At 38.2% G+C, this 26,118-nt stretch overlaps 1 protein-coding gene across 1 annotated transcript in view; it reads right to left on the bottom strand.

Moving 5' to 3' along the window:
- Positions 1–26,118, bottom strand: part of DNAH3 (dynein axonemal heavy chain 3) — a 55,678-nt gene that overhangs the window by 17,476 nt on the left and 12,084 nt on the right. Inside the window, exons 15-44 of the mRNA XM_054080354.1 lie at positions 25,696–25,849; positions 23,915–24,059; positions 23,411–23,622; positions 23,006–23,097; positions 22,454–22,568; positions 21,762–21,878; positions 20,514–20,693; positions 19,221–19,357; positions 18,357–18,558; positions 17,398–17,490; positions 16,995–17,105; positions 15,285–15,399; positions 14,675–14,873; positions 13,198–13,306; positions 12,270–12,383; positions 10,970–11,146; positions 10,215–10,306; positions 9,585–9,804; positions 8,612–8,746; positions 7,551–7,662; positions 6,787–7,028; positions 6,077–6,177; positions 5,891–5,996; positions 4,443–4,572; positions 3,703–3,939; positions 3,205–3,308; positions 1,829–2,123; positions 1,209–1,388; positions 367–490; positions 118–274 (exon numbers count right to left, since the gene is read on the bottom strand). Coding sequence (XP_053936329.1) covers positions 118–274; positions 367–490; positions 1,209–1,388; positions 1,829–2,123; positions 3,205–3,308; positions 3,703–3,939; positions 4,443–4,572; positions 5,891–5,996; positions 6,077–6,177; positions 6,787–7,028; positions 7,551–7,662; positions 8,612–8,746; positions 9,585–9,804; positions 10,215–10,306; positions 10,970–11,146; positions 12,270–12,383; positions 13,198–13,306; positions 14,675–14,873; positions 15,285–15,399; positions 16,995–17,105; positions 17,398–17,490; positions 18,357–18,558; positions 19,221–19,357; positions 20,514–20,693; positions 21,762–21,878; positions 22,454–22,568; positions 23,006–23,097; positions 23,411–23,622; positions 23,915–24,059; positions 25,696–25,849 — 4,507 coding nt within the window. The remainder of the gene's footprint in view (positions 1–117; positions 275–366; positions 491–1,208; positions 1,389–1,828; positions 2,124–3,204; positions 3,309–3,702; positions 3,940–4,442; positions 4,573–5,890; positions 5,997–6,076; positions 6,178–6,786; positions 7,029–7,550; positions 7,663–8,611; positions 8,747–9,584; positions 9,805–10,214; positions 10,307–10,969; positions 11,147–12,269; positions 12,384–13,197; positions 13,307–14,674; positions 14,874–15,284; positions 15,400–16,994; positions 17,106–17,397; positions 17,491–18,356; positions 18,559–19,220; positions 19,358–20,513; positions 20,694–21,761; positions 21,879–22,453; positions 22,569–23,005; positions 23,098–23,410; positions 23,623–23,914; positions 24,060–25,695; positions 25,850–26,118) is intronic.

Below are 26,118 nucleotides of genomic sequence, written 5' to 3'. Positions count from 1 at the left end.
CAAATCTGTTGAAATCACAGTTCATGTATTTTGAGATGTTTACTTACTGATATAATAAAAATAATTTACTTTTTCCATTGCTCTTTCTTACAGCAACATAATAAAGCTACCACTTACTTGCAGATGAGTGTGTGGACAGAGCAGCACTCCCTTAATAACCCTGGAAAAATCCCGTAGATTAAAGACATAGTGGGGTTTTGAAGGAGTTGGGAGAAAATTATCAACTGCCATTTTATAAATCATCATTGTCGCTTGGACCATCACCTTACCCAGCCTTAAAAAGGAAAAGAGATACAATTTTAACTTCTGCAGAGAAATCGCAGGAGAAAAGATGACAAAGGTACTACAGGAAATATATCCCATTACCTTAGAAACACTGGCTCAAAGCCTGTGCTGAAGTGCCAATCAGCAACTGCAGCAAAAATCTTGGTTAATATGTCATCATCAAAAGAACAGATAGATACAATATTCAAGTGCCTTGTGAAGCGTCCTGTAATACACACAAAAAGATGCAGAAAGATTTAGAAATGTCCAAACATTTTCACATCTTTCAGCTAGCATATTCTAGGATTTTGAGTTTGTCACTGAACCAGGCTCCAGCTCCATGATTTTGTTTCAGGCAAATTTCTGCCCCAGAAATGACGTAAAAGAAATAGAAACTGGTTTATATTTTGCATCAGTATTTCACTTAGAATAACTGTAGTAACACAAAGCACCTAATAACAGCGCAGTTGTAGCTACATTAGGGCTTTTACTAACTTAAGTTTTTCATTATAAAACACAACCTCCCTTATGGTGACACGACAGGAACCACAGACTTGTAAGCAACATGCAGGCAACCCATCTTAGCAGCAGGAGATACATTCTCAGAAGAGAATTCCCAGAAATACTTGGCAAGAAGATGTATTTCCTCCCTCTCGCAAAGAACAGAAAACGGAGAGGGTCCAATACACTAGTTTTAGGATTATTTTCATCATTCATAGTTTAATCAATATTAAAAGCACTGCTTCTAATGTTGATTAAACTCTCCCTGGAAGATGAACGGATTTGACCTTGGGCGTTCAAGCTTCTATTCGGAACGACCCAGGCGGTGAGTGTGTCTGTAGATTTACATTTAAGAGACAAATGTAGAATTTGTCATCAGCAGAACTGAACCTGCCTCTTAACTTCAATTAGATAACTACTTACCACAGCAATATATTTCTTACCTGTAATATCATTCCGGCCTCCCCCAGGTGGACCCATAGCTGAAACAAGCAGCATATCTATGATATTAATCTTGGATGTATCTTTCTTGTCATACCAGTGACCGTGATCAATCCACTGTCTGAGAAGCTCAATGGGTGGCTGGGCTCCATACACTTCCTTCGCGGGCATGTTTAGGTCATCTTTAGAGAACACAAGACGTTGAATAAAAAAAAAAACCTCAGTGCTTAAGAATTATAGTTTCCTTTCAAAGCTAAGAAGAAAAAATAACTGAACTAGAGGTAGAAAAAGGTTGTGTCTTGTTATTCTTGCTTCCTGTTAAACCAAGAAGAAACAAATGACATTATTCTTCGCAGGCATACTTAGAAGTGATAGTTTAACTTGGTGTGGTTGGTGATTTTGTTTTGTTTTATTTTGTGTCACTGCAACCGTATAAGCTATTCTGAAAACCATCACTTCAAACAGTTAAAAACCTTTCAGCAGGTGGCAGTGCTAATCCTTCTGTGGAAGCCTGAAAAAAAGAGCACTGAGGCAATCCACAATTACTAGTTCTCAGTGAATCACTTCCTTTGCCTAAAGCCAGAATTCAAATGATATAAAAATCCTGAAAAAGCTGTCTTACCCACAAATATTATAGCTTTTTTCCCCAAAGGAGGTCCAAATAATCCTTTTCTTCTTCTGTCCAGCTTGGACATAATAATATCCTGGGTTTGGTTAGCAGAGGTTCTTGCAGAGAAGTTGATGAAGTTTGGGATGTATTTCTCCTTTGGAAGTTGTAGCAGGAAATTGTTTGTTATAGCCGATTTTCCAGTGCCAGTGGGACCCACAAAAAGCAAAGGAACATTATGTTCCACATACGTTTTAAGAAAAAACATTTGTCTGGCAGTCTCCATTGTTGGAATTATCAGTTCAGATGCCTGTTACAGAGGGAAGTAAAATAGCACATGACAAATCAAACTGCTAATACTTCAATCAACATGAATATTTGCAAGCGACTACAGGAAGCCTGTAGCACATGTGCAGTTTTAAAAAATTCTTGTCTCTGAAAATCTAGACTATGAGAAGTCTCTCGTAGGTAGTAAGGTCCCACTTCTTGTTCAGCATTTATACAGTATACAGCACAAGTAGCTTTATCTATATTATAGTTCATAGACACTATATAAAGACCAGAAGGAGAACTGCAGAGTTAAGTATGGCCTAATTCTGTTCCCCTACTGCGCAAAGGAAAAGGAACAGTGCATTGGCATTTTTTTTTATCACCCTCATCTTCCACTTACCATTAGGAGCTGTGACCTAGGAATAAAGAAAAGATTTTCGCAGAATGAAATGTAATCTTACATCTATCATGTACTTAACAGACAAGACAGTTGCAACTACAACAGAATGAAATGCTGAACATATATGTAAGTTATCTCCAAACTTCATCTGCGGAACAGGTACTTTTTGCAGTTCTCTGCTGTGCTGCACTTCCCTCGAGTTCACCATTGCCATTCAAAATGTGAGTGTCCCAACTTGGAAATGGATGCGTGTGTGTGTGTGTGTGTGTGTGTGTGTGTGTTCAGGACTTTCAGTATTGCTTTCTGTACCCCAAAGAAGTAGTAACTGCCTTTCCTTGCTTTCTCTGATTAACTCATCTATAATATCAAGATGTCAACTGCAGAGAACAAAAATGCAGGAATGGAAATTCAGGCTTTGGCATTTTCCTACCGTGACCTCCCCAGCATCAGATGCTATTAGAGAGACAAAAGCAGAACTAAAAATTTTAACCACCGGCCAACCTCCAGGCTCCATGTTCACCTGCAGTGCCGAACTTTCAGTATTGACAGTACCATAATTAAGAGATAAACATGTAAAGGAGCCTACAAAGATTAATGAAATGTTGCACATCAAACATTAAACAGCCTAATATAGTAGAACCAGAGCTAAGGTAGTTGACTTATATCTCTTAATCATGTAGTCAAATAATTATTTTCTATAATGAAAAATATCTGTGTGAACCTTAGCCCCTGGAGGGATAACTTGCTCTTCTTTTGTGATGTACTCAGTCCACATGTTCCACTGCCCACTGCCATGCTTGTGAAAATAGAAGTCATAAACAGTCCCTGTTAATTGAAAAACACAAAAACACAACATAGGAAAATAGACCAATTAGAGAACAAAAATAAAATTCAGTCATTTTCATGCAAAACATCCAACACTGTGAGAGAAAGAAGGCTTTCTGGTACATGAGATACCCTTCCCCCTGCACTGCCATTATCATCACCGAATTATTCTAGGTCAGATTCAGCTACATGGTTTGAGTACAGCATGAGGCATATGCTACTCCAGGTTAAAAGAGCCAGGAAAGCACACCCAACCGTGAGCCCAAGGCCTGGCAGATGGTGGCTCTGCTGTAGACTTAACATCTGCCAGGCACTCTCTTCTCCCTTAAAGTGCTGAGTTTTCTCGTTGCTTCATAAAAGGCCAGGCAAGTACAGGTAAGTTTTGAAGAAGCACCTTTTTCTGGGAAGATGTTGTTTCCGGTAAGCTTCACACTTTTAGGGCGTGGGTTTTCATCATTCGTTGCCATTAGCAAGTTGCGGTAAAACAAATCAAATTTCTTTCTGCTGTCTGCATCGATGATCCCACCAACAGTCCACACCAAAGCAAAAAGGAAAAGCCCCTGCAGCCACAAGGTGACACGCTGACTAGACATGCTTTCCTCCTCCGCTTCCTTGGATTGCTTTATTTCATCTAAAACACATATTTTGAATTCTAGTTAAATACCAGTAATTACCATAAATCCCAATTAAAAATGCACTTTTGCCAAAGGATTCTGAGATAACCTCAGAGTATTATCTTCAGTAGAACAAAGCCAATCTAAGAGCAAGGATCTTGTCTGTGTAAAATACTGTTTACAAATAAAAATAAATCAGAATAAAAAAGTATTTACAAAGGGTCCTAACGCTTCTGTTCAGATGCTAGAAAACAGCAAGTAAAACATACGGAATACACTCACAAGATCATGTTCAGTTTTGCAATGACACCACTGTCCAGATGTGGAAGCTCTGCGTGCTAAATCAAAGAGCTATTATTAATACTGATCAGCGAGAAAGGGATGATGGTGCGTGATCTTGACAGTAAGGAATTCCTTTGGTATTTCTTTGCATCTGATAACCTGCATCTTGTCATGAGACACAGTAGGAAAAAAAAAAAAGAAAAATTGAAATCAAAAGACTAAGACTTAGGGTACTTACCAAGCAGACAAGTATAGAGTCTCATCAAGCTGTGACTCAGATGAATAGAGGACGTTTGTACAATCGCTTTGCAACGAAGGTGAATAAAGTCTAAACAGGGTTGGACGAGCCACATAAACAAGTCATTGACCTAACGGGAGAAAAGGAAATGGCTTTAAAACAAGGCAGAAATTTCCGACTCCTTCAACTCTCTCTCAATAAAACATAAGCATCAGAAATTCTCCAAGTTGGCAGAAGGAAGATCAGGAAAGGTGTGAGGCAGTCCTTAAGTGATCACAAAGCCACATTGTCATTATCTGATGGTAAGAACAAGTAGCTTCTACCATAGAGAAGTTTTCAGCAGGAATTCTGTTACCCAGTTACTAATCCAGATGGCAGAGCAGTGGCTCAGGCTAGAAGGACTGCTGCTTTGCTTAGGCAACAACAAAATTATTCCAACAGAAACAAAGATAAGGGCTTCATCCTCCCTTAACAAGGACAAGCCTCTGCTGAGGGCCCAGCACAGATAGATACTGTGCCACAGCAGAAATTCCAGAAACCTGGAACTGACTCGTACCTGTGGGAATGCCACAGTGTGCAGGCAGGTAGTGACCGTGGCTGGCAGGATCTGCTCCATGAACTCAATCAGGAAAACAGGAGAGGAATCATGACCTCACCTTTTCCCAGGGACTAGTGCTCTAGCAGACGCACTAAAGGTACGAGCTATCTGCTGGTTAAGGAATAATTATTTTGATTTGATGAACTAAGAAAAATATTAATTAAGAGCTCTCCCAGTCTTGGTACTTCTTTTGAATTTTGTTGCAATTTTCTGCAAAAACTCAAAGAGAGTCTTATCAAATCACAGAAATCAAAGATTTTTCCACCTCCAACCCTATTGTGGACAGATCTTATTCCAATTCTTTTACTAGATTTTAATGCCCAGTAAAGGGAATTCTAATTTTGGTGAGATTAAAACCTGATTCCCACCAACACCTACTTTTATTTGCATCTACACAGAAGATACACTAAAACACACAACACAAAGAGGTCTCAATCATGCGAGAAATTCAGTACACAAAAGACTATTTAGCAAGGATTCATGTGGTGAATAGGGCTTTGAAGATCAAGCTGTTAATGATAATATTATTGTAAGCATTTCTCAAGCTAAACTCTGGATGTCTCATACAGAAGACGGATGCAGTTCAAAACATTTTTAGTCTTCTAGTTATTCCCACATTGTATTTCTAATACTCCTGGCATGTTTTGCTCTCAGGCACTTTCCTTGCAATGACAGTTGACATTTATCACTACAAAATCATTTACAACAGCCTCTAGGAGATCTGGGACCCTCTAAATCACAGAAGTACTTCAAAACATTTCAATTCTGCACACCTGCCTTCAAGTGGGGAAACTGTGAACATCACCTTAATCTTCTAAATTAGACATATGCAAAAAATTAAGTCTCGTACCAGCTCTCGGTGTTCTTCCTGCAGGTTTGGGGGCAGCATTTTCATGTAGGAATCCTTCAGTGGCTTCCAGCCTAACTGTTGCGGGTCCATATAGATCATACCACACCTGGGAAGGACAGATAACTTAACAGCACAGGACTAGATGTGCAAAGTGCGACAGTTCGAGTTGGGACATTTTCACATTACCTGCTGACAGTTGCTGGAGATGCCTCCTCTAAGTCAGCTGGCTCAAAGATTAAACTCATTTTTGAATTCATCTGAATTATTTCACCACTCATTAAGCATAGCTAGAAGAAGAGCATCACGTAAACATGATCTAGTCATGTCAGTGTTGATCAACCAGTGAAAGCAATGCTTGTCATAAAACCACTGAACATTCTACTTAGCGCCACTCCTCATTCACTCATTCATATTCTCACAATACATGATATTTTCTGGCCTTGTCTCAGCTTTCCCTATGTGTTACTGTAGTGGCTTACAGAAACAGAGAATAATGCTTCATCTTTAAATAACTCTGCCAGGAAAAGCAGTTATGACCTGCAGTTTGGTTTTTTTTTTTTGGTTAATTTATTCACTAAGTAATTTAAATAAGTTTGGTTTTCAGTTAAAGAACTGAGTTCATGTATTTCTCTTTCCTTAAAGGGTCAATAAAAAAGCTTCAGTCAGCAACTTCATCTCAATACTGTAGAAACAAGACAAAGCTTCTATGGATAAGTAACAGCTTAATAACATCTACTAAACCCATCCACACAATTGAGGGGAAAAAGCAAAGTTTTTAAGCACATTAGCCTTTCCTTAGTCTCACACCTTCTTTGACTAACACTGTAGCAATATTGCTACCAGTAAAATAAAGTGGGTGTATTCAAGGACAAGGCTACAGGCAAAAATTAGGCTACCTTTTTATTATCATCCAGCACAGTGTTCATGTTCTCTATCCAAACTGCATCCACTGGGCCATCAAAAATAATCCACTTCCGATCATCTGTGGTAGAAGACGCTTGTTCCCGGAAGGCATTGGCAAGAACTCCATCTGTCCACTCGTGGCTTACAGGATCAAAACTCCCATATAACTGCCCCATAGTGATTGCTTTGGGATTAATAACTTTGTATTCAACAGCAAATTCATCCATGGATTTTGCTGTGTAAAAAGACAAATAGATGGATGACCTTGAGGACCCAATAGGTTAGTTTCATTCAACAACTGAGGGACAGAACAGGAAGATGCCTGAGAATCCTACTTTAGCTGCCCAAGGCAAAAAACACCCTCCAGATATGTGGCAGTAAACAAGAAATTCCATTAATTGTACAGGAAAGTATGAACTCCTCTGTGCAGACGCATGGGAAAAAAAGAAAAAGCAGAGCAGAATAGATTTTACATGTTTATGGAGCTACTTGTAGTCGCCCTAATAAAGCCTGTTTTTTCCCAGAGTATTATGCACAAATAGAATGCTTAATAAAAGGCAGAGAAGCATAAATATATTAGTATTTTTTACTGTTACAGTAAATGCAGACAAAAATTCTTCCCCAGTTCACTGAATAGAAGGTTTCCAGTCAAGAAAGCAGAACATAGGGCAATTGGCAACCTGGGCATACCTCTGCAAAGTAAGAGCATTAGTCAAAGAATTCATTTAATGAGAGGTTTGTGGCTGAACAACGTTACCTGCGTACAAATCGCCAAGGGCTCCAGCTAGCACTTTGTAAGCACAGGTCTTGGCACTCAAAGGATCTCCAACGATCATGAAACCATGCCGCACCAGCATCATCTCATATATCTGTAGTAGTGACAGGAGATTGATTCTTTCAGCATAGCACAGAACCAAACATTATTTGTATGAAACTAGAGGCATCTTTCCTGCACTCAGACATGACAGGACGACAGGACAAAATATCAGCCACAAAGCTCACTCTGATAAGGCTGACCAAAGCAGTCAGAAGGCAGTCGTATTATGATGGCAATTCTCACTGATATCATTTAGAAGCCCTTGTCCCAAGACAATCCTCCCTTTCTCCTTCCTAAATATCGTCTCTCAACTGTAACAGCATCATTGTACAGGCTCCGATTGTGCTAAGCAGACCCTGCAGATCACAGCCCGGTGTAAAAGCCTAACCAAAATCAATGGTTACCAGTGAAGTTAACACAAAGGAACTAAAACTATAGTTCTGAGGATCTGTCCTGGTCCCACAGAGGATGACTTTGGACTGCAAGGGTGGCAACTTCTTCAGTCGTCCTACAAGATCTTTCCAGAACTCAAGTCAAAGCAAACAGAACACTTTCAAACAGACCTGTAAGAAGAAGCCCTAAGAAGATTTTTTTTTTCCAGTCTCAAGTTAAGGCTGATATTTCCTGGATTAGCTTAAATTTCTAACTAGTTAATACTACCTCTATTTAAATTAAAGATACAGGACAGTTTGCAGAGCAGCATAAGCCAAGTCTGAACTGCTGTTGGAGAGGCCCCTGATGATCCTGCCACAGGCCATGAGTTTTTGCCTTTTCCATTACACAGTCACTAGGCTCCACTACTCAGAAGGAAAAAAATAGTTAAGCATTCTTTAAAAGGTCACTAATTCTAGCAAATGGGAGGCAGTGGGAACACAGAGCTGGAGGTGAAGCATAGGCAAGGGTAATAAATGTCACCCCTATTCATTCATGACAGACAGTGAGTGAAAAACGTTTCTGCTTTCACACTTGTCTTCCCCAGAAGTAAGTATGTGAAAATAAACCTGAATGATTTTTCCAATGAACCATGGAACTGGCTGAAGATCCATTTTTTTAATATTTTCAGTTAGTGCCTGGATAAAGAGGTCATAGTCAGGTGTAGGAAGAACCACTCCAGGGAACAGGTCAGATACGATGCCCTGTTAAGGGAAGACAGAATAGAACAGTATTTAAACATAGATTAAAAGAAAGAGAAAAATCCCAAAGCATAAAAACCTACAAGTAAGACCATATTCACACAGTTAACAGGAGCTTAAGAGGAAATGTTCTCATCTGGAGAAAGCTAACTTCTAGGCAAACTGAGCCATGAAACTATTCTGTGTGCATGAGACAGAAATGAGTGCCTGCACTTTTCATACACACACCGATATTGGAAAATGAAGCCGAAACTTTTGCAAGTTTACTCCCAAAAATATTACAGGAAAGGATGCAAAAGTGATTGGAAGAATTTTAGTGATTAAATACAAGGGTATATGTTCTGAAATGTCAGAGCAATGTTACTGTATGTGCTTGTACCTTAGCTTTTAAGCCTTCAATATGGATTACTCCGTAGCTTAGCATACTTTTATTTTCTATTAAAGCAGCATGCAAGCAGAAACTCCATCACCTTCATTCTGATTTCAAATTTAATTGGCTGTAATTTAGTTGTCCACATCTCTTTTACAGAACAAAGGCAGAATGCAAACTTCAAATAATGAGTTCAATGAATGAAACAACACAAAGTAACTTTAGCAAGATAACTTGTAAAACATTTTATAGAATAACTTAAAAGCCACCCCTGAAAGTATGTTTTTCAAAATAATACTAGCAGAACCAAGAAGTGCATCCAGATCAGTGGACTGAAATAACTTTAAACTAATATGGCAACATTTAGATCAAACTGTTCTTTATTATCTAACCAATAATCATCTGTTTCTGTAAGTTCTTATACTGGATTTTGTCATCACAAAACTTAAACACACTGACTTGATAGCTTACCTGAAACAAGGGCACATCCTGTGCCAAGAATTTGGCCAAGTTAACATCCAGCAGAGCCCGAAGTAACAATATGCTTTCATTTTCAGTTGGGTACTTCAGTTTTAAGTTTCCTGCTGCTGTCAGGACAGATTTAACGGCACGCATTCCATAATCATAGTGGTGCTGAGATGACAACTGCTCAGAGCACAAACGGTAGGTGGCAACAATTTTCCAGGCAAGACTGTGGACATAATATCACATGTAGAATGAAAATATCTCATCACACAAGAAAAATAACTTAAGTACTTATACACACAAAGTAACTGCAGTGATTATCACACTTATCAGCTGATAAGATGGCTCAAAACACCTAAGAAGCAAAACTGCAGATTAGCCATGCCAGAGAATGTGTGCGCCACTTAGGAATTCTGTTTGATATTATGATACGTTTTCCTAATGGTCTCGTGTAGAGGTGCATATCTGTCAACAGGATGTGGTAAATAAGAATTGATGATAAAGCAGGAGATGAAAAAGTACTTCTGGAGAAACAGACAGCCTGCCAGAATGGTATACCTCAAACACACATATCTACCTTACAGAGGACTGAGGTACATCTGACTCAACCGAGGTAGAAAATTCAGCATGTCTTACCTCTTAGAGTCCAAAAATCCCATTGAATAAAGTGAAATTTCTCCAATCAAAGCATAATCTGGAACCATCATGGCAACTGTTCGGAATAGTGCCTGTAACAAAAAAAAGTAAGATATAAACTTAGACTATGGAATACAGTAATAACTTCTGCTTGTTTTGTAAGAATAGTATCTCCCCAGAAACTCACAAACTTCCATACTCTGTATTCCATTTTCATGACTTACAGAATCATCTGAAATCTATGAGATTGCATTAGAATTGCTACTAGAACTGTGATCTTACCAAGAGGTTCAAGAGGTCTGTGTGAAGCGCTATCAGAATGAATGTTTAGAAAGACTCACAATTCTGAAGAACTATTAATGGAGGAAAAAGGGAGGTGTCATCCCTGTCACTTTCATAACAGACAAATTAGCATATGGTGTGGTTAATGTCTTGTAAAAGGTCATGCAAAAAATTGTGGCAAAGCTAGGAAAAGAACTAAGACCATCTGAGTGCCTGCAGTGTCTCAGCAACTTGCAAAGGTATAATAAATTTAAATCGGGATTGGAATAGACAAGCCACTGTAAATCAAGAGAATTTCCACTTCAAAAGGGCACAGTTAAAGCTGTTGAACTGCTATCAGTGTGATTACAGCAGAATACACTTGAATGTGTTATCACTGTCTTGTTTGATTGCTGCCTTCCTTTTCTTAGTATAACAGATCAGAAGATGCAAATTCTGTTAATCTCTACAAGAAATGAGGAATCCAGATTTACCTTGAGATTATCAGGCAGCTCTGCCCGTCCAGCATACCCAGGATTCATTGTGATAAACACAGCACAGGTGGGATTAAGAGAGATCTCTGTTCCTTCAAAGATGAATGTTTTGAGTTTGCGGATAATAGCTTGCTGTATGCTAAGTATTTGTTGGGCAACTACAGATAATACTTCAACCTAATACAGACAGAAAAGATTGGAAAATGTAAGACACTTGGAGACAATCTAAAATGGTTTTGTTTACATATTTTGATGGCTATACTTGCACTCCTCTGTGTGAAAATCACCCTGTGTCTGATAACTGAGCCTAAATATTAGCTGTCTATTAAATTGATCCCCTGAAAGTTAATGCCATTATTCTCTATTCAACCAATGCAGACAGATCATAGAGCTTCCAAAAGCCTCCAAAGGGAAGTATCATCTGCCTAAAGGTAGTTAGGTGGACAGGAACTCCCTCTGGAGGCCGCCAAAAGCACATCCCTTTCACCTCAGACGACATAAAGAATTTAGGCTCTTCATATAGACTGACTCACTCAACACCCCACACTGAGGTTATATGTAAAGAATGGGACAGGCAGCCTAGGGTCAGCCTGCAGTGCCTAAAAGTATCAAAGAAACAGAGTATTGGAAAACGAGCATGCTAACTCTTGAGTGAATTAATAAAGTCACAGCAGACAAATGGAGAAATTAAGGTGTTAAGGATACTAAAACATACAAAATAGAACTTCATGGAATTCCCACATTTACTAGTATTTACTTAAATCTAATTCCATCAAAATAACAATAAAATCTATCCAAATTCATGAGTTATCAAATAAAAAACCAAGCAAACAAGCAAGCAAGCAAACAAACAATACCATAATAAGACCAAGGAGGAAATTAGATGCATGTGGTTACACAGGTGGTTAACCAGGTCACTCAGCCAGTGACACTGAGCTATTCATCACACGAATTCCTCCACTGGATTTGTCTTATGCTGAACATAGATAAACACAGTAGCTTGATTTCTTAAGAAAAGGACAGTTCTTTGTCAACAAATGAGCGTCTCACACGAAAGAGGAAATTGCACAAGAACCATTTCTTCAGCTAAAATAACCCAGAACACAAGATTTTTACAATACAGCACAGGTAGGCATGTGCTCCAACAGCAGGCAGCTGAGAATTTGTGTCGGTGATCATCGAAACAAAGATTCTATACCACAAATAAAAGTAGAACATTGGCAATAATGCCGTCGTCTATAAACTTCTCATGTCTTAAATTAAAGCTTTATCATCTTAATTGTCTGAATTAAAATGTTACCTCGATCCTATTGAACTCGTCAAAGCAGGACCACGCACCAGATTGTGCCAGCCCCTTAAAGAACTTGCCCATTGCCTTGTAATCGAGACCATCGGAGCAGTTAAAGACCACACACTACAACAAAAACACACAGAGAACATCTCTCAGTATTTACACAAAGACCACTATAAATTCTTAGCATCTAAAATGGCAAGAAATTATTATTGCTAATTTTGGATCACAGCACTTGTGAGACCTCCTCTGGAGTACTGTGTCCAGTTCTGGAATCCTCAACATAAGAAGGATATGGAGCTGTTGGAACCAGTCCAGAGGAGGCCACAAGGATGATCCAAGGGCTGGAGCACCTTCCCTACGAGGACAGGCTGAGAGAGTTGAGGTTATTCTGCCTGGAGAAGAGATGGCTAAGAGGAGATCTTATAGCGACCTTCCAGTACCTGAAGGGGCTACAGGAAAGCTGGGGAGGGACTGTTCACAAAGGCTTGTGATGAGGGGGAATGGGTATAAACTGGAGAGGGGCAGATTTAGATTAGATATTAGGAAGAAATTCTTCACGCTGAGGGCAGTGAGGCCCTGGCCCAGGTTGTCCAGGGAAGCTGTGGCTGCCCCATCCCTGGAGGGGTTCCAGGCCAGGTTGGATGGGCCTTGGAGCCCCTGATCCAGTGGGAGGTGTCCCTGCCCATGGTAGGGGGGTTGGAACTAGATGATCTTTAAGGTCCTTTCCAACCCAAACTATTCTATGATCTCATGATTCTATGATTCTATATAAACAAAGTCCTAAACATGGGCTTCTTACCAACGATTTCTGTGAATAAAAAATAGGTAAAGAACAAGGAGTCCTTGCTTAAGAATAGCATTTAATGAAATATATATATAGCCAAACATAAACAACAAAAATTAAAAAAAAAAAAGAGGACCTGTATTTTGATACCTGCTTAGCTAGTGCTTTTGCTAGATCTTTTGTTGTTTCTGTTTTGCCAGTCCCAGCAGGTCCTTCTGGAGCACCACCAAGATTTAATTTCAAGGCACCCATTAATGTCCTACATAACAAGAACACAGGCATTAGAAAAAGTAATCTTTAATAGTAGATTGTTTCTGAAGGGATGGATAAGTATTTTCCTATACAGGTTCCCCCAGAAACAATTTAGTTGTGACTTTGCAGCTTGCCCTAAAAAGCAATATTCTCTCATAACTGCTTCTCAATTGCAGAAACTCACATTTATCCACTTGGCCTACAAAGGAATGCCAAGGCTTTTTATTACATGCATCCACCCTGTATTGTCCTCAATAACACAAATAAATAGACAGTGCCGTGAGCAAAATGGCAGAGTTCATAAAAACACACCTTTGCCTCAAGAGGCACTTCCTCATGAGAAGACTTTGAAGCTGGCTTTATAAGTGAAGTCTGTCTTTAGAAATGGCTGAGAAAGCATGAAAGTTGTTTCATAAACCAAGGAAACACATTGCTCTCCGAGCGATTTTCATACTAAAACCGAGATCCCTGTTAACACTGGAGTGATCTGATTATTTTACAAAAGCCTTGTTCAAAGGCTTTGCCACCAAAAGCAGTTGCTAAGTTGTGCCAAAGAGTCTGCTTGCTCATTGCTTGCACTGAAACTACATCTGGCACAGCTGTCTGCATAGTCTAAGTTTAGACTGAGCTAATCCTAACGATAACAACCCCGGTTTACAGCTAATTCGCCAGCCATGTGGCTCTGTCAACACCACTGTGAATGCCAAGAGATTAAGCATTTGCCATCACAGGCATTAACATAGGCACTTTACTACAAGTGCCTTCTACACCATGATGCGTTTGCAGATCAAGGTTGAAGTAAAATCTTTACACCCTCACCATTTATTTCCCTGAAGATACTATAAAGAAAGTTCTTTTAACCTTCAGTCTAAAATTACTGCTGAGATGACCTGTGCCTCCAGAGCTCACCAAAAGTGAAACACCAAATGCCCTTGGATACTTCAACCTTGGGGGATGAAGTATTTCCATTTCAACCTCTTGCAAGCAAGCAGAGGAACAAGAAGTTAACTGCATTCACACATCTGCAAAGGGTTCTATAATTACCTCATTTATTTCACAGGCAGGCAGACCCTGTAGGTCTTATTTCAAGAAATTAATTGACCACTTCTTTACAGTTCTGGTACCAAAAGCTGCCAGCTCTTTGCAGAAGCACATTCTTGGAAACAATAGAGACTATTACTCTACCGGCGTAGAAACCTAGACATTGTAAATATTTTACCGTATCTGGGCAAAGAAGATTTGTAAGATTTGTCTCCAAGACCTACGGAAAAATCTTAGCTGCTGAGGTTCCTGTTATAATTAACTATAACAAATGAAAGCAAATATAGGTCAATCCAAAAAACGAAAACATTATTTGTAGACAACACGGCTTTACCTATAACATCGATCTGTTAATGGGGTTATAACCAGACGTGGAGAATTGCCCAGATATTCATAACCATATTTGGTTTCTGTTGTAATCATTCGCACTATTACATCGTTCTCTTCCCAGTAGTATCTCAGCTGAGAAATCCACTGGAAGTCATTCAGATCCGTGACTCTGTCTTCAACCAATTTTGCAACAACATCACGAGCTTCAAAGTGAGAGACATTACTTGAAAAATATGAGTAGTTCTACTATGTCAGTTTACTTAAAATAATGTGTAAGTAAACATTTACTTATAGCTATGTAAATCAACATTTAGAGTAGTAGGCTGTCTTTCATGTTAGAAAGCAATCCGCACCCGTTTTGCATAGGGAATCAGCTTACTTTGATCTAGATCCCAGTGCCTTTTCTAAGTAGATGGGAGATTGTTGTACAGGACTGAACAATCTCTATCTGCCCAAAGACACTGCAATAACTCTGTAAAGGTTGTTTAAAGTTACAGAAAGCATTTTAGCTACTTTATTATTTATTCAAATAATTATTATTCAAATAATTCACTCAACTACCGGTAGCAGCACTGCCTCTGATGTGACAAGAGTACCAGCAACTGCACATTTACCATGCACATCAATGACAATAAGAGCTCCAAGTGTCAGCCGGGCTCCACTGGACAGCTTTCCCCTCACTAAATCAACAATGTCCGCAATTTGTAGATTGCTCTTCTCCAAGAAATCCTGTCACAGAAACAGAACACAGGCATTAACATAATGCTGTAGCTAGCAGTTCCTAAGCTCTCATGTGCGCAGTCATTTGATACAGCTTTTCCAACAGAATTCCATATTAATGGAAGTTCCAGCACTACACAAACATTAAAAATTCTTTTGATATACCGGCATTTTATTTTACTATGACCACCTGAAAAGCTTTACAGCCTGAAAACTTTACTATGAGAATTTTAAATTTTCTCATTATTGAATGAGTATGTTTAATGAAATGAAGATTAATTAAGTTTTCATTAATGACCTAGACAACAGGACAGAGTGCACACTCAGCAAGTCTGCAGATCATACAACACTGGGAGGAGAGTTGACAAACCACATGGGTATGCGGCCACGCAGAGGGACCCCAACAAACCGGACAAACAGGCACATGAGAACCTCATGAAATCCAACAAAGGGAAAGTCCTGTAACTGGGAAGGAATGACTTCCTGTCCCAGTAATTTCTGGTGGCCAATGAGCTGGAAAACAGCTCTGCAAAACAAGGCCTGCATGCTGGCAGACACCAAGCTGAACACAAGTGAAGAGCGTGCTCTTGAGGCAATGAAGCGCAGCAGCATCCTTGGCTGTATCAGTAGGAACATTACCAGCAGGTCAAGGGAGGGGACCCTTCCCCTCTCCTCAGCACCACTATCACTACATCAGGAGCGCTGTGTGAGTTTTCAGCTCCCCCTCAGAAGACAGGCGTGGGCATACTGGAGCAAGTCTATTAGCAACCTCATTTAATTGGCCCTGCTTTAAACAGGGATTGGACTTCAGGATGTCCAGAGGTCCCTTACATTCTGTGATTCACTATTCTTTTATTCCTTCTCATTTTTCTTAACCTATGGATTGTTCAGGATATTTTCTTTAAAAGCAATAAATATTTTGTTCTGACTGGACATGTGGAATGGAACTTCAACTGGTATTAAACAATACAGGCAAGTCGAACTAAAGACACTCGGTAAGGATACAGAAATAAGGATGTAACATTAAAATTTAGTATTTGGCGTGAAGTTTTAAAAGACTTTACTACTTCCAAATTTAAAATAGGCCAAACACTCTGTTGACAGAATTAATCCCCAAATAAATCACTAGTCACCTACAAAACAAAAGAAAACTACAAACACATAAAGTAAGTCTCTGGTATGAAATAACAAGCTTGATTGTTGCACCTTATCATCAGGAGAGTCGAGCAATAGCCAGACAAATAACTGCACCATTCTGTAAGGAGGGGTTTCTGCCTACACACTTCCCTGGGGCTTTACGTGTAAAGATGAGTTAGAAATAAAAATATCTAGTGTTTAACAACAGTCTACAACTTTTTGTTTGGTACTTCTATTTACACCAGTATCACTTCTGAAAAAAAAAAAAAGTAACAATATTCCCTTTAGTGGGACTTCTCCTGATACACAAAGTAAATGAAAACCAGCCTCTGCTAAGACACACAAAAAAAGTAAATAGACGGAAAATAAAGCACACTACATGAGTAAGCCACAATATGTTGTAGGGGCTTTTTATTGCTAAGCACTAAACTCTGATTAATTAATAGAAAGGTAGAAGAAAATCTTACTGGTAAAGTTCTTTTCCTTATAGACTCACATACTTCTTCTGTCCAGTAAATGGATGAAACGCAAATAACCACCTGTCCAGGCCACTGAAGTACCCATGTTTTTCGTGGAACCTAAACGAAAAGAATCATTTCAGACACAGAGTCATATAAACACATTAGATTATGGCACTGATAGCAATTGCTTTCTTCATATTTCTTGTAAATAAATGAGAATCAGCATGGAAAGCTTTGATACTTTTTCTTCAAGAAATTCAGATTTAGAACGTCAGACTGGTACTACTGAACAAGGAGAGCTGGATTCCACTTACCTTCAAACACGTTTCCCTAGTTAAGAATTTGAGCAACCTGTTCATGTACATTTACTTATGAAATCTACTTTATACTATAATTTAGGAACAACAACCTTTGAATATCTTCTTATGCCATCTTGAAGAACTTGTCTTACACTGGCCAGCATCATTTCCTCCACTTGCAAAAGCCATTTTTCCACCATGCCCTTCAAAAAAGGAAAACAGTCAAGAGTCAATACACATCTCCTGATTATATTCCGGTCAAAGGACAAAATCTTTGAAATGTGTTAGGCTTAAAAAATGCTTTCTTCTGATCTGGGTGTGGTATATAGGAGGAAGAAAGGTTTAAATATCCAAAATTCTGACAGGCAGTTCTGCAGTTTAACACTGTCTGGAGGCAGGTAAGTCGACCTAATTCTAAATACAATCCAGCTGAGGAAACAGCTGGATATGTTTCATATAAGCCTAAACAGCAAACACAGATCACAGCTTGCATGGTCAGTTAAGCTTGGTCATTTTAGCCCAGGGCATCTTTTGTTCCTGCAGTATTAAGTGACAAAAGGTATCTGTAGCTCACAACTTGCCTCACTTTTCATCTCTTTGAGGTTACCATAAGCAATTCAGATCCATACCTTCATGTTGAAAACAGCAGGAAATCTGGAACTGAGATACTGTCCAAAACTTATAATGCCTCTCTGTTTCAGCCACGCTGTGCAATGTTTCATACATAGGTACATAGAGAGCTTGGTTTACATCCATCCATCCACACATCTATCCATCCATCTGTCCATCTATCTATATCTTATCTAGCTATCTACATCTTAAAGTAGCAGGTGCATAGAGCTGTAGACAAGTGCCTAGAGAAATTTAGCCCAAAATTTGTGTCTTACTCCTTGTTGTAGGAAATCCATTTTGTCCTAGAATACAAGTCCACACTCTCACTTCCTAAACACCTTTCATGATCTGATCCTAAATGTTTTAAACCCCAAAAACATACACTTTAGGTAAAGTATTAATGTAATATTATGTAGTAAAAAAAAAAAAAAAAGGAAAGAAGAAATAAAGAAATTACTTTTGCATTCACTGGATAGATTTTATCTATGAAAGGAACGATTTCTTGCTCTGAACTGATCATGCCTGTGATCTCCAGCTCTTCCGTGAACTCCAGTTTAGCAATTCCTTCAAAACACTTCTTTAAATGTGGTTGTACACGAAGGGGATCCTTTGTTTCGGACAGTATTTCAAGCAGCTCATCATTAGACAGGAAAAAGAATCTGTTAGAAAAACACAATTAATGAACATGCACTTTATTAATGATGATTTTCATGATTAGAATCAATTAGCACAAGAGAGATGGGATTTGTTTTAGTGTTTCTTAGGACACTACCATATCAAAGAGCAATTATAATCTCAAATCCATTTCCTTAAGCAATTTTTAGCATTGTAGAACTCATCACACCTATTTTTTTTTTCAGAATTCCATTATGAGTTTTCAAACTCACACAGGAAAGACCAGATATATCTACACAGACGATAAGTACATTGTGAAGACATACAATCTTGTTCCTCATAATCATATATAACTCCTATGTATCACACACCTCTGCACAACTAAAGGGGGTAGAACAGAGACATCATTGCAATCAACCATTGGAAGATAGTTAAATTCCTTCAAAAATGCCCTCTATGTGATAATGTCTTTCTAACCATAAGTTTAGACTGTGCTAGACAGATTTTGCCCCCCCAACCTCTGCCTGTTCCTAGCACTGCAAATTTAACTGAAGCTGAGGAAAATTAACGTCTGGTGAAAACAGGAGGTTTTCATTTTTTATTGCATAGGACTGTGCCCCATGTGTTTATAAAATTTTCAGTTCAGCATAAATAGTTTGAAAGAGCTTATGTTTGTCTCTAAAACAGGCCTGTTTAATTACTTTACCTTGGGAAAAATAATCTTTTCTTCTCCAAGTATGTATTCAACCCCTTGTGAATGTCTTCTAAGAGACTATTCGCTTCCTGAAGTCTGTCTAACATCATGGGTTGTTCAGTTGCTACAAGTACCTTCGTGTCCTTTGCCTTTGTAAAAACAAATACACAGCTGAAACTGCTAAAAGTTGCAATAGGTTTGTACATTAAAATCGCTATCATCAATCACACACTTTGCATGAGGCTAAAAACCCATATATTCTTCTCTGTAGTGTGCCTTCATGTTATCAAACGTGCATTATTTGATACTTTTTCTTCTCAGACTGTCAGTTTTACCAATTTGAACTTTACAGACAGTAATGCAATAAGGAAATATCCACGGGAATTAAAACCCTTGGCACTCGCTCCTGCATCTTGAGCTTGCTACATTTTTTTCCTTTCACAAATAAGATCTGTCAAACAGAGCCATAGTGCGTGATAATTCTTCTTTGTTCTTGCCATCTAGGTCGCATTTTTTCTTTCTGCTGTCCTCTTAACTTGAAAGGATACACCTACTTCAGAACAGGCTTCAACAGTCACTGAGTCTGAGTTGTTAGACAGGTCTCAACTTCTGTTTTACTATACTGATTATTTCAACATCATTATCACAAAATCACACACTCCCAATGTTTTTGCCAAACATCTCAGCTCACGATACCACCAAGTATCTGCCTCTTACTCAACTTCTTAGTTATAGGGAACTGGATACCAAATTACACTTACTATTTCCATTATCTTGTCCTGATATACATCTCAGCATATATCTACCAATGTTTTGAATAATCACGTCAGCACGTATTTGAGAACAATCATATGCAGAAAAATTCATTTAGTTGCTCTAATAAGGTGTAAACCTTAAAAGCTTAAGCAAAATCTAATTGCATCCAGGGGACACTTTGCACAGATTTACAGGGAACTCTGAAGCAGATCCTGAAAGCACAAATCATTCATCTTTCTACCTAATGCTGATCATTTAACCATACAAAAGGCAGAAAATTTTGAATTAAAATGTTACCTGAGCTCTAATCATCCTGAAAGATGCAGCCTTTACAGAAATTTCAAAGCAACAACGATACAATCTATCACTTTTACTTAAAGTGGAGCTTTTGGTACACTTTAGTAAAGGATTTTCCACTCTGTAGTACACCTTCTTGTGACTTAAATACAAGTACCTAACTCCAAAAAAGCTTGTTTATCTTCATGGTAGCAACAATCATGTTATTAGATGCGCATAAAAGTACACAGTTTATTAACTGCAAGCACTTACCACTTGTGCCATAATGTCCTTCCAGTACGTATCCACAATCTTGAACTTTCTGCCCTCCTCAGGCATCTGAGCTATGATGTCTTCAGAACTAAAAATTGGTTCCAAATACAACCACGTTCCCTGGCATTTTAACCAGTTATCTAGAATATCTTGCATTAAACACAGCTTCTCTTCCCAAGCCTGTAATGAAAACATTTAAGTAAAATTATATCAAGAATTAATCTACAGCGAGGAAACAAAGAGTGTGAGTTGCTTGGCTTCAACGAAAAAGAAAACAACAAAATAAAACACAAACAAATGAACAATTTTAAGAGAGAAGAAACTTTATTTTTTAAAAAACATACGCTATCAAACATCTGGATATTTCTTATAAACAACAGCCACTCTTCCTGTAGCAGTTTTTACAGTAAGTTGTGAGAGAACTGCCTAAGAAGTGCAGAGACGACTAGCATGGCAATCCAGAACTTTGTCTTCTAATTCTATTTGCATTCTTTGCAGAATACAGTGTAAGGGATACGCAAGGGAAAGTATTGCAGTGAGAAAGCACAGCCAGCCTGTACTGCTCATTACTCTGTAAGAGGTACATGGAGACTGTTAAGATAGCTCTACAGTAAAAGTTCACTCTCATTCCAGCAGCTCTGCTGGAAAGCAGAACCCAGCTTTATCTATGATTTGGCTAAAGTCCACGGGAAAGTGTAGAATTTAGGCCGTAACATTGCTTACAAGTCATCACTGTTAGGCCAGAAAAAGTGATGTTAAATACTGATAGGAAAGAACTCTCTGCTTTCTGCATAATCTTCCTACTAGAAATTCATCATCTTTAACAAAGATCACATCTTCACAAAATAGTAGGACAGCTAACAAAAAAGACTTTGAAACCCTCAGGGATCATGCCAATACCAGAGGATTAAAAATAAATTCTCTCTCACAATTGAGAGACCTATGTCTTTTCACACAGTGCAGCAGGATTTGTTTAACAACTGACCCGTTCCCAAAGCATTCACCTAAAAAACTATGCTTATAAGAACTAGATTAGCAATGTAATTATAATTTCTTTAGCTGTAAAGCAAGCCTTGCGTACCTTTGTCTGGAAAACACGAATTCAAAGCTCTTGAGGAAAAATATCAACGTGTGTTCTTAGAAACCATTAAAAGCTACATAACTTCTTATCATGCCAAAATACCTTAAAGCACTTAGGGAAAGTATATTATGAGACACGAAAGCTCAGTCAAATAAGCTTTTCCTTACCCGGCATCCAGCTTCTATTGGTTTGATGAAGGGAGAGCCACACATTGTCTGAGTCTTAACAATGTGATCATCCAGCAAAAGCTGAATGTCATCAACTGCTGACAGGATGCTGGTGTTCTGTAAATACATCATATTTTGGTAAGGCAAATAGCCTTTGTTTTATTTCACTGTTCTTCATCCTCACCCTCATTCCTGTTTCCCCCTTCTCTATGACGGTTGAAGGTAAGAAAGCAGTAAGACATTGAAAGCCTGCAACACGCCTGAAGATATGAAATGGTATCTTCACTGTACATCTCTGCTCCAAAGATCAAGAGATAGATTAGATTTTGGATGGGAAGCTATCCAGGGGTGCCAGTGACTCCTGACTCAATCTTTTGCACTGTGATTCTTGTTTCTTCTGGGCAAGTTAAAATTTCACTACTGCCCAGGTTTCCGTACAACACCGGAGAAGCCTTCAGGCTTACAGATTTGTTAGGATGAATACGTTGAGATCACAAATTATCCAGATACTAAGGTCCAAAGGATATATATATATATAAACGGAGACATTTGCTCAGGCTCTGGAGTATAATACCACTTCCCATCATGCCACAATGAATCAGCAGTAACTTCTCTTTAGCATTTCTCAGTTGGTATTCAGAATTGAAATAATTCTTTTCAACAATATATATGTTGATTTAGTGTTCACTCACAGTATCCCTGTACTTCACGAGCACGAACTCCATGTTGGTCCACTCCGATTTCATTTTCTCTAATGATTTCTCTAGGGAATACTCCTTACTTGCAGTTACTCCAATAGGTTCCAGCCTGAATTGAAATGAAACATATCTTTGAAATATTTTCACAACACAGCTGAAAATCAAACAAAATCACTTGCAGTTGTAGGTAGAGTTGTACATCAGGCTACCTTTCATATGAATTTGTTAATAATATCACAGACTCTTATTTCAAGAAACATCTTTTTGCACTTTCAGGCTCATCGAGTTAGAGATATTAATTCCAAGACAAATACAGACAGAAAATTCTGAATGTGGAAATTAAATGGTTTAGGAATACGACTCTGGGTTTTGGTGTCTTTGTGCGACAAGAACAACTGATAGTTCTATCCACAGCTTGATAAAATACAGCTGATTTTACAGTATGTTCTAACTGCCCACAAAAACCCCCAAACAAACTAAGATTTTGTATCTGACATATGACATACAGTGACTGCTTTAGAACTGAGAATAGTGCAAACTTCTTACTGATCAATATATCTTGGAAGTCCAAAATCCAACATGTTTCTAAGAGTAGTAGTTTCATCAGGTCTGATCTCGCATCCTACGATTTTACTAATCTGAAAATAAAGCGAGAAATAAAACCTATTATCAAGATACACGCTTTTAACAAACTTCTCAAACAGCAAGAAATAAGTGCTGAAAAAGTATTAGTGCAACACCCTAATTTGCTTTTCCATCATAAATTATTAATTCAAAGAAGCTCCTGCCTATACCATTACAAACTTCAAAACTCAATTTATCATGGGACAGGATAAAGGACCCTATTTTGAAACACTGAACTATTACTGTACTTCACAGCATGGACGATACGCAGTACTACATTGAACTCGTGGTAGAATACTCCCACAGTAAAGCAGGAGTTTGAAGTACCTGCTCCCAATGCCTCTCCTTCAGCCCACGATTGCAGGCAACTGACAGGACAGGAAGATGATGTTTAAATTTTTCAAGCTTATATTTCATAGTTTCTGCTACGCGCCTAGGCGCAGGCAAATCTGGAAAGCTCTTATTTAGTTTGTATATAATCCTCCACATATTTCCCATTTCTTCAGTAATTTCATCAGCATTCAAATTCTGGAGAGACCCTGAAAACAACAGTTTAAAAAAACCACAGCAGTCACATCAGCACAAGGAGATTTCCAGGCAGTTTATTTACAAGTACTTACAATCATTCTCCTTTAACTTGAAATCAATTCTGTTAGAAAAAAAAATGTCCTAATGCAAAATCCAAGTTAATAACTGTATTTCATACAGCTAATAAATGCTTAACAGCATTTATTTCTTCAAAATTATTTTCTCACAACTAATAAACCCTTTCAGCTTCTACTTAACTCACTGAAAATTACATAGTTCATTGAATGAACACCAAAGCCTCACCATCCATCCATTCCGCAGATTTGATATGGAAATTATATGCTGTTAACCAAAGTTGCTCAAAGGGTTGTTTGTTTGCAATTATAGCTTGCAGTAGAGGAAATTGACTCTTTTCCCGCTCAAGTAACTCCTCTTCTTTATTAATAGCCTTTAATGAAAAAACAAAAACCATTTCCATCAAATATTCCTACAGTTGTTTAGACTTTTAAATAGGTAAATACAATTTTTCACATGTCATAAAGCCAGCCAGATTCGTAGGCTTAGGCCTGTGGATTTTGGGTAAACAAGGACTGTGCTCTTGTAAATAAATTCCCCTAGTTATTTGTTGGTATCTTTTATTACTCAAATAATTTTAAAAACCTATATTAGAAACAGCTAATGCACGATGCCATTCAGTGAAACCAAGGCTCACAAGTTACCAAGTCATTTTGAAAACTGGATGTAAGCAGTCACATAAACTTGTAAGAATTTTTTTTTCACTTGTGAGTTGGCTTTTTTCCTATTATAGTAACATCTGGAAATTCCAACTCCAAACAGATATTAATTGCTGTGCTTATTCATGCTTAGATATTATCTCCGTCCAATATCCTTACAGCATAATTCAATGTGCAAAGATTAGATTAAAAAAGAAGAATTGCTTTCTTCATTTTAAAAGTAGGGAGGAGAAGCACAGAGAAATGCTGTCTGAAATGCAGACTCTGAATTCCAATTAACTCCCAAGTCTGTGCTTTTATAATGCTGACAAACCTTTCATAAAACTTTAAATCATTCAACATGAGATGAAGCAGAGAAACAGAAAGATCTAGATTCCAATATAATTTTTAACTTCGTGTATTCGCAAAGCTGTTTGTCATGTCATTTAAAGTGCATGGATACACGCCTCATTGTGATCACGTATTAAGTAACCTAAACTTAATTACTTTTTCTAATATACCTATAACAACATATCAGTTCTGTTAACTCACGCTAATTAAATATAGTAGACACCTTTAAATTAGATTAAGTGTTGATATGTAGAACTAGCAATTTATCTAAATCCTAAACTTATTTAATTGGTTCAGTTTTCTCTTTTGAGTGGGACTTAAATAAAATTGTGATCCTTAAGGCTCCATATATGCAGAAATCTCATTGTTTCACTGTGATTTAGAAGATTAATTAAGCCTTACAATACCTGTGAGATCTCCCAAAGGTAACCATTCTCATTTCCCAGCAGAGGCACAGCTAAGACAAACTATTCAACTTACTGGATGGAGAGCCCCGAACAGAATCTAGGAATCTCGGTCTTCGGTTTCCTTCTAGCACCTGAACCTTCCCTTTATGTAATATATTTAAAGCTTACACACAACTTCTGGAAATTATACTAACAGTTCAAAAACACTGGTTTTAATTAGAGGACAACAAGAGGAACTAAAAACACAGGTCCAGCAGGACAAGCCACAGTTCAGGGAAAATGTCACATCCCTAACATTCTGCTCCTGCCAATTCTGCCAGAAGGATTCTGTTTTCTGTGGATAGCATCCTGCTACTACTGACGGCTTGGAAAGACTGAAATTCTGTATTGCAATTTCATAAACTCCCTAAACTTTTTTTCCTCCAAAAAATACGGTCCTCAACTCAGCAGCACACAGGGACAAGAAGATATTGCCACACGTTTGTGAATCTGGAAATTTTAAAGCCATCTTGACAACACAGGGCCAGAACCATGATAAAAAACCAGACAGGAACAAAACTTTTGCCCATCCACACACTGCAACCCACTCCATAACTGACTAATAAATACTAACCTCATGTTCTGCTAGTGCATTATCTAGATTCTTATTTAATTCCTCAAATTTCTCAGCATTGTTCTTCATTTCTTCTAGGGTGATGATATCCCGCTTTTTGTAGCTTTCCACTTCTGTATCATAACCTTCAAGAGTTTTCTCAAACTGAGAACACCTGAAGTAAAGATAGTTGGGGTAATATGACGTCCTGTTTTGTTCCCTTTCAGGTTTCAATTATTTTATTAATTGTAACAGGTACTGTCAAATGAAATCTGATTTCAACACTAGTGTAAAGGAAATATAGATGCCAGTGAAAACTCATTCATCAGTTATACCAATACCATGCAGTTCAGAGGATTAGAATTCAAGGTTCATTTTCAAACCGTCCAACTGCTTTAGTTCACTTACACTTGCTACCTTTACTACCTGGACAAAATAAAGGAG

This window comes from Cuculus canorus, chromosome 15 (genome assembly GCF_017976375.1).
Source record: "Cuculus canorus isolate bCucCan1 chromosome 15, bCucCan1.pri, whole genome shotgun sequence".
NCBI lineage: Eukaryota > Metazoa > Chordata > Aves > Cuculiformes > Cuculidae > Cuculus > Cuculus canorus.
Note: the sequence above shows the minus strand (reverse complement) of the source record. Positions and strands in the feature narration are given on the sequence as shown.